Raw genomic sequence first — 12,488 nt, forward strand, 5'->3', positions numbered from 1 at the left:
TAAAAGAAAATTGTCACTTCTTTAAAGAAAGCATCAGTTTCCATTACAATATGTACCTTTCAGTATTTCAGAATTATTTTGAATAATAAATGGTAAGACTGAATTATAAATTACTCAATATTATGGTTAAATTGGAGAATCTGTACACTAATTGAAACAAGGTGATTTTCTTTCTGGTAAAATGTACTTGGTGCTTGCAGAAACAAATGCAATTTGGAGTCAGTGTTAATAGAAGGCCTCAAATTGTACTGCACAAATCTGTGCACACTAATTATCAGTTGTTTTTTCCCTCTCCACTTTTCTGATTTGGTTGCCAAACAAACCCTTCTGAAAGTTAGCCAGCATCTTTGATTTGGAGAGGTGTAGTCTCCGTTCAACTGTCTATACAACTCCTGGCAAAGTCAAAGGAGAGGTGAATGAATATGATATTATGGCCAGAGGGAAGAAATTGTCAGTGTAATACTAGTTATTTCTGTAGAAGGATTAATACTTTACCATGAGAGCTTATATGTGGATTTTGAAAACATATTAGCTGGAGATTAACCAGGACATTTTTTTTTAAACAGTTCATCATCACCCTTTTCCATTTCTCAAATAGTGAATAACTTGTGTGGTATCTATGGCATATCCTCCTGAGAAAATAATAACATGGGCTAATGCACTGATGCAACTTGGTACTTAAAATTCATATGAAAATTAAAAGGTTTAAATTTTTGGCCTCACTGATTTGAGTGGAAAGCCAATTATGAACTTGAATTAGTTTCATAATTGAATAGTGATTTAAAGGGCTGTGAAATTAATACTTTAGGGCATACAAATGTATTTTTGTACTGATTTATATGAAGTAACAAGGCTAAAGTTGTTTGGTTTTTCAATAAACACTAGTAATAATTTTGCAAACCTATTCGAGCTCCTGACATCTAATTGCATTACTGCAGCAGTGTACGCATGAGAGTGATGGGGAAAGAAGGTGGACGAAATGATCTCTTGTAATTGTTGTATTGGAAAAAGTAAAATACTGCAGTTATTGGATGCAATTGTCTTTTACTGTATTCTATTGAATCGCTTTAATTCATCAATTATATAGTCTTTAGAGTACCAAGTGTGGTGTGCAGAATTAATGATAGAATAAAAAAGCAGACATGGATTGGAGGGCTGTTGCTTCATGATTAAATTAGTTTAGAGCTTTTTAGTCCAGACTAGAATCTGTGTTCTTACATATAAAGAAAGAAAGACTTGGATTTGAAAAAACACCTTTCTTGGCTTCAGGATGTCCCAAAGCACTTTAAAGCCCATGAAATACCTTTAAAGTGTAGTCACCGTTATGCACAAGGTCCCACAGTAGAGCTAGCGACTGAGCCAAGGCTGACATCCACTCACATTTTCTGTAATTCAAATTAAGCTTCTTCACTATAGAACTCTATTAGGGATTAGTGGCCACTGGTCAAATCCCCAATTCAATCCTGCACTCTCAGAATGTTGCTTGGATTTGAAAACAGTGCTGTGAGTGATCTCTCTACAAATGGTTGTGATACAGTCTTGAACTTCCTGCTTTAATATGCTCTCTGCCGCCATTCGATTCCAGAAGCTACTAGATACTGCTTTTGTTGCACTTCCGAAGAAAGTGATTCACATAGTAATCTATTCGCCCTCAGACAATAGCATCTTGTGCTTAGATCAAGGATAAGCAGTTTCTAGGTTTTCAATATTGGTATATGAAACAAATGCATTGCACAGGTTTCTTAGATTCTACTTCACACTACACACCTTTTTCTATTCAGTTGGAGACCTGAAACATTTCATAAATCTTACTTACTTCCATTGTGTTTTTGGTGGCTCTATATAGCACATTTGAGAGAGATAAATTTTTGACCAAATCTATGGTCATTGCCACCTAGAGATTCCCTGAAGCACAATGTCCTCAAAGTAGATTTGTGCAGCTGTTACCCATTCATCCTTTGGGGCTGGAAGGATTACTGTTTTTTTTTAAAAAACTGATTTCATGACAGGGTAGGTTGGAAGCTCAGATCTTATTTTATAGTTAGCAAGAAATCTAATATTGATCTGTAGTTTTTATACAATGCAAGATTGGTTGATAATGCAGCTTTATTAAATAATGTAATTATGAATTTAACTTCCATCTTCCAGGGCCTGTAAAGTTGTAAATGCCTAATGATTAATGCAGTGGATCAAAAAATGATAATTTATGATGAATACTGAAAAAGTTTATCTGTGGGAAAGAACTACTGACATTCATGTATTATTTATTGTTAGGTTCATACGTAATGACAGTAACTGCCAATGATGCTGATGACCCAACTACAGCCAATGGTATGGTGAGATACCGGATCTTGTCCCAGTCTCCAGTCAGCCCATCACCAAATATGTTCACCATCAACAGTGAGAATGGCGATATTGTTACCGTAGCTGCGGGACTTGACCGAGAGGTGAGTTCTTTGTCTTCATCTCTTCTTTTAAAATCAAGCTTCGAATAGAAAAGAATGAACTTTCTAACATTATGGTTTGATTGCTCATTTAGATTAGATATTTCTGACTCTAGTGTGTTCTGCCTTTGATTTTGGTGATAAGAGTTTGAATTTATTCCACAGAAACAGAATGAAAATATTTTTATCCCATCAGAGTAGCAGTATCTAGTTTCTCTTGCAGTAAGCTCATAAAAGAAACCTGTCCAATATTTAAGATGTTGTTTGATATTAGCAATCCAAGAGTTGGAGCTGAGTGTTGGGCGAATAATCAAACAATGGGAAACCACAAAGTTTCAAGTAATGCCAGGCTATTATTATTCGATTGTATTTGTTACGACTGACCGCTCCAGTCAAAGCCCCCAATCAAAATATACGATTCTGATTGTGGTGGGAGAAACGCACTGTTAATTCAATCCCGTCACTCCATAGATCACCTAACATATCATTTAAAATTTTCCAAATTAAAGAAAAACCCAGCCAAATTGTACCATCCATTAACCCCCAAATGAGGCTAACCAAACCAGGTATCTTTAAATCAACAAATTAACTCTTTAATTAGAAGAACTAAATTCTTAAACACTATGAAGATATAAACAACATTTATAATAGAAAAAATTAGTGTCCTTGCAAATTTACAGTCCGAGGTTGCTTGAAGTCCTCACAACTGTCCGACGTGGGGAAAAAAAGGTTCTTCCACAGTAGAGCAGTCCATAGATTAACTCCAACAGTAGGTGATGCTTTCCTTCTCCAGCAAATTTCAACAATTAGCAACTTGCAAACACTTTCAATAGAATCAATCTGACTTTAGAGTTTTTGAGGGATAAAAGATTGTCAGTCTAACTTCCCTTTCTTCAGTTCAAATTATCAGAGATCTCTGTTTTGGCTTGACTTTTTTTTAAGAATTTTGAGAGATAATAATTAAACAGACTAAAATCCTCTTCCTTCAGTTTAAATGGTTGAGAGCTCTTTTTAGGTGCTAAACACCACAGCTATCTGTGTCCATGTCCTCTGTGTCTCTGTTCTGTTAGAACAAATTGTCTTCAACTAAAAAGTCAGTTCAAAATGGAACTGTAATAAATGTATCGCTTAATACTCACTCCCAATGGCTGTATCTATGGTCATGAGAATGCACCCGTTGAATCGCCATCTCCAAATGGCTGTTTCTAAGGCAACGAAAATGCACCTTCCTAGAACTCCTGAGGCTTGCTAGTTCTTAAAGCAATACTGATCCTTGGCAAACCTTAAAGGCAAATCGCATATTCCCAGGAAAAAAAACTACAGGACCATGACACCTCCGCCACGAGTGGAATTCCTGAAATGTGTTTCATTACAATGGGTAAAGAAAATACAAATTGAAAAAATGCTAACATTTTTTTCCATGCATTTACAGGGATACACTTTCTGAAAAAAAATTGTTTAGACTACAGCAACAAGTTCCACCTGAACATTTCAGCTTTAAATTTTCAAAAGGTTGTTCCAATGAACCCATTTAAAATTTCCAAGCATAGTCTTCCAATTGTTTTGTGTTTTCCTTCCAAATGTCCCTATTGTCCATCACCTCAGCCAGTTGACCTGCACAGCTAGGAGCACTGACCACTACTGGGTTCACTATTCTCTGAGAAGTTTCTCGAGTATCCCTTAACCTATGTGGTATCACTTGACACTGGAAAACCCTGTCCGGTGTAATAGAAGCTGATTTCTTTCTTACCCTGGGGTGTCAAAAGGAATTTGACAGTATCCTTCCAACATATCTGTCTCTTTAAGATACATTGTGTTGCCCATTCTGTCCATACAGTCCTTTAAATGAGAATTTGGGTAAGAGTCTGCCTTCTTTACTACAATGACTTTTCTAGAGTCTATGCCAGTTTGAACCGTCCCACCAGGTTTGGTCATCAAGACCATCTGCGAATTCCAGCTGTCCTGTCTAGGTTCTACTAAGCTGCACTTCAGCATGCATTGTACCTCTGCTTCCACTTGGGCCTGTCTGTCTGGAGCTAAGCAACAAGGGCGTTGTTTTAAATGAATGGTTCCTCCTTTAGCCACATCATGTGGCTTATCCCTACAAACTTTTTGAAACATTGTGAAAACCCTGGTTAGGACTTCACGCTGTTTTGCTTCTAAGTGTAAAAGCCTATTGTTTAATTTTCCTAGCCATTCTGCATTGGCTAATGGAATAGTTGGAGGTTCAATCTGAGAATTTCCTAGGCCTACTTCTGCCTCATCCTCACTATCCTTTTCCTTCTCCACGGTCCCGATTGCCTGACATACCTGTACTGGCTTATCCTCCTCCCTGTGGTCATACAGTTTGAGCAAATTAATGTGACACAACTGGTTCTTCAGCTGGCAATCAGGGGTGTCAATCAAGTAATCTACCTTACCCACTCTTTTGATCACTCTATATGGGCCACTGAACCGTGCTTTCACTGGTTCTCCCTGTGACGGTAACACCACTAATACCTTATCCCTTGGTTTTATGGTAGGTTGTGGTTTTCCCACCATTTGACAGGTGTGGCATGCCCAACAAAATTGTCTCACATCCTTTGTAAGACCTGGCCAGTAATAATGTTTGCTTACGTGTGATTTGGTCTTCCGAATTCCCCTATGGCCTGAAAAAGGAATGTCATGTGCTAACCTTAATAATCCTTGTCAATATTTAGGTGGTACCACTATCTGTTCAACAACTGCCCAGTCTTCGTCGGCAGATCTATGAGGCAGTCTCCATTTCCTCCTCAAAACACTATCTGCCGTATAATAGCCTTCCGGAACTCCTTTCACCTCAGTTTCTGACAGTACTGTCTGTGCTATTTGGTAGATCTCTGGATCAGCTTGCTCTGCTGAAATGATAGACGAGCTGTTAAACATCTCATTTGGATTATCGAAATCCCCAAATAAGGTTTCAGATGCCTGATTATCTATTTGTGGTGCCCCTTTTACCTCCAACAATGGATCCTGTTTAGCCATTGCTCGGGTAACTACACACGCAGGAAATATTCTCGGAACTTGCTCCTGTAATTGCTCTGTTTCCTTAATTTCACATGGTTCCTCTGTAACCATAGGAGAAAGTGATATTTTTGATCCTGCCAAATTATTTCCTAGGAGCAGATCAATTCCCTTTACTGGTGAACTGTGGACCACACCTACAGTTACTACCCCAGTTATTAAGTCACTCTCTAGGCATACTTTATACAAAGGTACAGGTATACACACCCCGCCAATTCCATTATCTAAAACGTTAGCGTTCAAGGCGCTCTCTGGTGGAAACCTCATATCTTTCCCAGCAAGAGTATTTGGGTTGCTCCTGTATCCTTGAGTATAATGATAGGTTTTCCTGCCTCACTTACAGGATATGGAGTTACTCTCCCCTTTGACAAAAAATCATTAAAACACTCAGGTATTTTATTCTTAACCTCTACACTCCTCTTAGTTTTAGTATCTGGTTTCACATTCGCAGCTGTTATTAAAGCTATAGAATGGTCTGTTATACTCTCAGTTAGAGTCTTTTCCTCTGCACTAACTTTGCGTACCCCAACAAGTACTATGAGTTTACCTTGCAATTTCCAGCACTCAGAATGAAGATGACCTGTTTTGTTGCAATGATAACACTTTGGCTTGCGAACCTCACTTCTACCCTCAGCACCTTCCTTTCTGACCTGAGGTGGTGATCCTGGGGCATTCCCAGCTGTTCCTTCTTGACCCCGGCTACTTGCCTTCCTTTCACTCTCCCACTTTCTATCCTTCTCGGGTTTATGGGGGTGACGGACAAAATAGGTTGGCTTATTCACAAGCTCAAAATCATCAGCAATCTTGGCTGCTTGCCTAGCTTTCAAAACTTTCAGGTTATCTATATGAGTTCTCACTACTGAAGGAATGGAGTTTTTAAACTCTAAGAGAATCAATTCTCAAATCAAATTTCCAATTGATAAGATCCCAGACTCGCGAGCAATTAATCTGATGCCAAATGCAAAACCCCAATTTAAATATGTTATCCCAGAGATGAGTAATTACTGTGATTCCAAATGCGAGCCCTCCAAATTTGTCTGATTCTGATCCCAGACGCGAGCCACTGAATTAAATATGATTCAACTGTGAGCGAGCCCCCAATTAAGGACCATGACATATTCCACAGTTTCCAAATCAGTTACTTTACTTGTGTAAATAAATTTTCCTTAAAATATAGATTTGATTTCACAAAATATATCCCATTGCTCTGGACATCCTGAAGATTATCACTTTCAGTGGATCCCTTTTAATAGAAAAAGCATGAAACAAGAAAACTATTCCTTTAATGTCAGAGTTCCCTTTCTCTCTATCATAGTATTTCACTGTCACATCATGTCAAGCAGAACATATATGGGGAATGAATCCATGCCAGGATAAGTGCTCTTTTAAATGCTTTCATGAAGGCTATATTTTTAGCCTTTGATTAACACAAGATCATACAAGCATTCATCAGTTTTTTTTTTAATAGCAAATTCAAACAAAACTGCTGGAAAAAAAAGACCAAATGACTCCACCATGAACTCTTTCAAATGTTGTGAATCAGAGGATGGATTTGAATATAGCATGAGCAACAATTTCCCTTGTGACCCCATCAATGGAAAAGTGACTTTTGCTCTGTTGCACGATATATGATTTTTTAATGGGACCTATAATTTTGAGCACTAACTGCAGTAGTCAGTTAACTGGACTGAAGCAAAAGCAGAAATTGCTCTTAGCATGCCAGAACTGATCAATTGACCATGAGTGATTGGTTTTAAGTTGTCTCTGTAACTTTTCTCAAGAGGGGATAAGAATTTCCCTAATGGCAATACAGAGGGGTGGAATAGATGCGTGACAGAAACTTGATTCCCACCAAAATTAGAACTTGGTCCTCAGGTATATTGCTGGTCAGCTGTTGATGCCAGAGGCAACTTGCTGCTTCCACAAGGACAAGGTTGTACTGGCTGCTCCCCCTAGCAGCTCTCCAACTGATCATGGTGAGTTGATCAGGAGGGGTCAGTGGATCAGAAAAGAGGGCGGTGATTGGGAGAAAGGGTAAGTGATCGGATGGTTGTGATTGGTGGGGAGGAGGTGTGGCAAAGTTACTGGCCGGGGGTGGGGGGATTGATTGGGGTAGATATGAGGAGGTGATTTGTTTCTGTTCGTTCACGGGATGTGAGTGTCACTGACAAGGCCTTTTATTGCCCATCCCTAATTTCCCTTGAGAAGATGGTGGTGAACAGCATTCTTGAACCGCTGCAGTCTGTGTGGTGTTGGTACACCCACAGTGATTTTAGGGAGAGAGTTCCAAGATTTTGACCCAGCGATGGTGAAGTAACGGTGATATAGTTCAAGTCAAGGTGGTGTGTGACTTGGAGGGGAACTTGCAGATAGTGGCGTTCCCGTGCACCTGCTGTCCTTGTTCTTCTAGGTGGTAGAAGTCACAGGTTTGGAAGGTGCTGTCGAAGGAGCTTTGGCGAGTTGCTTCAGTGCATCTTGTAGATGTTACACACTAGAGGCAGAGTGCACTGATGGTGGAGGGATTGAATGTTTAAGCTGGTGGGAGGGGTGCCAATCAAGCGGGCTGCTTTGTTCTGGGTGGTGTCGAGCTTCATGAATATTGTTGGAGCTGTACTCATCCAGGCAAGTGGAGAGTATTCCATCACATGCCTGACTTGTACCTTGTAAATGGTGGACAGCTTTGGAGAGTCAGAATTCTCAGTCTCTAACCTGCTCTTGTAACCACAATATTTATTTGGCTGGTTCAGTTAAGTTTCTGGTCAATGGTAACCTCCAGGATGTTGATACTGGGGGAATCAACGATGCTGTTGAATGTCAAGGGCAGGTGGTTAGACACTCTCTTGATGGAAATGGTCATTGCCTGGCACTTGTGTGATGCGAATGTTATTTGCCTCTTATCAGCCCAAGCCTCAATGTTGTCCAGATCTTGTTGCATGTAGGCATGGACTGCCTCATTATCTGAGGAGTTATGAATGTGACTGAACACTGTGCAATCATGAATAACCATCCCCACTTCTGACCTTATGATGGCCTTATTACATCTAGAACTAGGGGTCACTATTTAAACATAAGAGATTGCCCCTTTAAGACAGAGATGAGGAGAAATGCTTTCTTTCAGAGGGTTGAGTCTTTGGAACTCTTTTCCTCAAAAGGCAGTGGAAGCAGAGTCTTTAAGTATTCTTAAGGCCAAGGTAGATAGATTCTTGATAAGCAAGGGGGTGAAAGGTTTTCAGGGGTAGGCGGGAATGTGAAGTCGAGATGACTATCTGATCAACCATGATCTTGTTGAATGGCGGAGCAGGCTCGAGGGGCTGAGTGGCCTACTCCAGCTCCTAGTTCATATGTTTGTATGATGGAGGAAGGTCATTGATGAAGCAGCTGAAGATAGTTGGGCCTCGGACACTGCCCTGAGAAACTCCTGTAGTGATGTCCTGGGGCTGACATGATTGGTCTACAACAATCAAACATCTTCCTTTGTGCTGGGTATAATTGGGGGGGGATGTGTGACGAGGTGACTTTGACATTTCAGGAGAGATGGAGTAAGGTGATGGAGAGATAATTGGGGGTTTGAGGAAGGGCATTGGTGTGGTGATGGGGAGATATGACTAGGTGATTAAGGTGGGTTGTGGCAAGGGGGTGGGGAAATGAGGAGAGTACTGAGCAGGTGCCATCAACAGTATTTGGGACAGCTGTGGAGTCCAAAGGAGCACCCTTGTTCCTCCCAGCTCCACATTGTTAAATAAAGTGACTCCTGACAACACAGTGGCCTGCCGACGTCATCAGAGCGCTGCAAGCTGTGCATATGGGCAAACAGGCTCCTGCTCTTTGCGCATGCACCGCCTGCCATCTTGCCAGGACTGGTTGCTGCATTATTGGGAAAACAACATCGCGCAGCGCCAACGTCATCGCGTAACAGACTGGTCGGTCTCTGCACATGCGCTTGGTGTTCGCACATGCGCGGTAAAGCAGCCGATTGTTCCCCGCTGCTCACTTCCCGCCCCACTCTCCGGCCACTCGCTCCCTGCCTACCCCCCACCCTCCTTCAGCCACTAGCTCTAGGCCTGTTTCCCTCCTCGACATAAGTGGATTTAAGCTAAGAGGGTAGGACTGTACTAATGTTTGTTTGAGCACCATGATATGTGAGCAGAAAACTTCACTAAAAATCTGATCAGCCATTGCGGCTGTCATTTCCCTGCACTTGTTGACATTCCAAGGGTTAAATTTAGGGTACCACTGACATGCACAGTAATTTTTCAAAATGAACATAGTGTTTTAAAAAGTAAACGGACAATGAAACATAATAAACACTGAAATAATGCATGAAGTTTTAAATGAATGTGATAAAGTTCTGGCCCTTCACAATAGTTACGTGAAATACTGAATACTGCATCATTCATCCATGTGAATCACTCTCAAGTAAGGGCAATCATATGCTGGATCACACATTTTGCTTTAAGAATTTTTTTTTGGAATAAAATGCAGTTCCATCATTTCAATTAAGAGGCAAACACTACCAAATTTGTCTATGCAAGTGAAAGGTTTTTCAAATGAGGATATAAATTTTGCAATTAATGAATAGTACTTTATAATCTACAGTAGGATTTGTCATGAATTCATGAATAAGTAAACTGCAATGCAATAATGGATCATTGAATCTACATTGCAAGGTGTGCTAAAACCAGGACATGAATGCCAAAGTTCTTGGTCAAGGAAAACTGAGGCATTTAACGCAAGGGTATAAAAAAGCAATGAATCACTGACATCTGGACAGAGGTTCTGATTAAGGTGTATGGTAAGGTACAAGAGAAGCAAAGAACATATGAAAGGGCAAGTGCTTACAAGAAGTCTTCTAACCTGTTTCTAGTCCAAGCTAGCTTCCCTACGGATTTGTTAAATCTACTGTGTTCCAGGAGCATTCATGTCAAAGAAAGGGCACTGAGCCACAATTCTATCACCTACACCAGTAACAAAAGATAGCGTTTTCTTCACTGTGTGCAGTTTCAAATGTCAAATTACAAAGGTGACTGCTAATTTCCCAGACAGAGGTAAGGCTCTTTGAATGTGGAGAAATACTGACCCTGTGATTCCTTGGGGAAACCGTGTTATAGTCTGAAAATGTGGCTGAGGCACTGCTGCATTACAGTCCAAGCACCAAACTTGAGTGTGCTGGGGATTATTAGACAACATGAAGCACCATTGAGTAAATATCCATAGTTAATTTTTGGTTACTACATAGGTACCCTTTAACAGGGATATAAAGTGTTGAAAAGGTTTTTACACCTTAGCATAATCTAATCATGCTGAGGAACAAGTATGTCCAAATACAGAGGGGAGATTGACAGCCTGTTGATTTTGCTGGAACCTCAGCACCCAAGAGGAGGAGGTCTTTCATTAGCAGATACTTGCAGATCTTAAACATCCAGTAGTCGTCAAGCCCTTCAAACACCTATTTGAAAAGGTTACAAACACTCTTCCCGATCGGTGGATTTTGTTTCAATTAAGATCACCATCTTGCAAGTGATAAGAGAATTTGATTCAGGGATATTTCAGCAAATGATTATGTAAAAGTTCCCAAATCATTTGGTATAAAGCATAAATTCAGGTGTTAGTGCTAAGGTACTTCACAGTTAACCTAAAGTCAGTTTAAGTTTTATTGTAAATACTATTACGATCAAGGCGGGAGTAATGCACTGTTAATTCAGTCCCACCACTCCACAGGTCATAGCATATCAAATAAAGTTTCCCACCTACCAAAGAATAACCAAATAAAACACTGTATTTTCCCCCCAGAATAAAGCACACCAAACCAGGTTTCTTTAAACAGCAATAACATTAACTATTTATTAGAAAAGAAATAATAGGTCTTAAGTGTTAACAAGAGAAATATATATATATATGAACACTCCTTAATCTCTTAACCCTCATGCACACACAAATACATTCAAAAAGAAATGGTTGACCAGTTTCAAAAGGGTGTTTTAGGAACATAGAAGCAGGAATAGGCCATTCAGCCCATCGAGCCTGCCACACCATTCAGTACGATCATGGTTGATCATCCACTTCAATGCCTTTTTCCCACACTATCCTCATATCCCCTTATGTCATTGATATTTATAGGAACCTGTATTTTGCAATACAACTGTTTCTTAGGAATAGAAGGAATAATAAATAACTGAAGTTCATGTTCTGGTAGGATGTTTTCAGTACAGTGGGGTATCCCAGAGTCAAATAGTCGGATGCCACTTAAAGTCTCTACGGGCAAGGTTGATGAATAGTCTATGATGGGTAGATGTTCACGGCAATTTAACTGCAGCAGGCATCACATAGGTCTTCCATCAGGGGCATAGTAATAGATCTGCTTGGGTTTGGAAGCAGCAGTCTATCAGTAGAAGAATTTTTCAGATTTCAGGATTTTCTTAGAACACGGGAAGCAGCAGGAATCTCACTGGATGCAGAAATTCTTCAGAGACCGGAGGCAACAAGAATCTTCCATCTTTCAAATGCAGGATTCCTTTTCAAGAGATGCAAGTCTGCTTTACAGAGAGAGGCAACACTTTTCTGGGTCTTTTCTCTCTTGCTCCAGGCAGGTCAAGAAAAGATTTCAAATGCCTGCCTTTTGTCCAATTCACAGGCTTTTTTTTTTAAAAAAGGGTTCAAAGTGAAAAAAGAACCTTCCTGAACATGGTCACATGTCCAGACACAGCGTCTCCCCTGGTCATTCAAACTGCTCTGAAGAAAGGTCAAACCCCTGTGATTTCCTTGAAACTGCTGACCTTCCTGTCCTTTTACAAATTTAACTTCCTTTCAAAACCACCCATAAAGTTTAACTCTTCTTCTGAACTTCCTTTCAAAACATTTCAGGAATTCCAATTATTTTTGCAGGTGTCTTTCACTGAGCAACATCCATTTTTCAGTTTTTTTTTTGAAACACATAGAAGTCCAAGATTTTAGTACAACAATAGAACAAAGTTTTAAAAAAATAGTGGGGGCAATTTTCATGTC

General features: G+C 40.0%; 1 protein-coding gene across 3 annotated transcripts in view; it reads left to right on the plus strand.

Moving 5' to 3' along the window:
- LOC137378111 (cadherin-4-like) overlaps positions 1–12,488 on the plus strand; it is a 714,047-nt gene that overhangs the window by 606,853 nt on the left and 94,706 nt on the right. For all 3 annotated transcript variants that reach the window (XM_068048209.1, XM_068048211.1, XM_068048210.1), the window contains one exon: positions 2,275–2,447. In XM_068048209.1, the coding sequence (XP_067904310.1) occupies positions 2,275–2,447 (173 nt within the window). The remainder of the gene's footprint in view (positions 1–2,274; positions 2,448–12,488) is intronic.

This window comes from Heterodontus francisci, chromosome 16 (genome assembly GCF_036365525.1).
Source record: "Heterodontus francisci isolate sHetFra1 chromosome 16, sHetFra1.hap1, whole genome shotgun sequence".
In the NCBI taxonomy this organism is placed as follows: Eukaryota; Metazoa; Chordata; class Chondrichthyes; order Heterodontiformes; family Heterodontidae; genus Heterodontus; species Heterodontus francisci.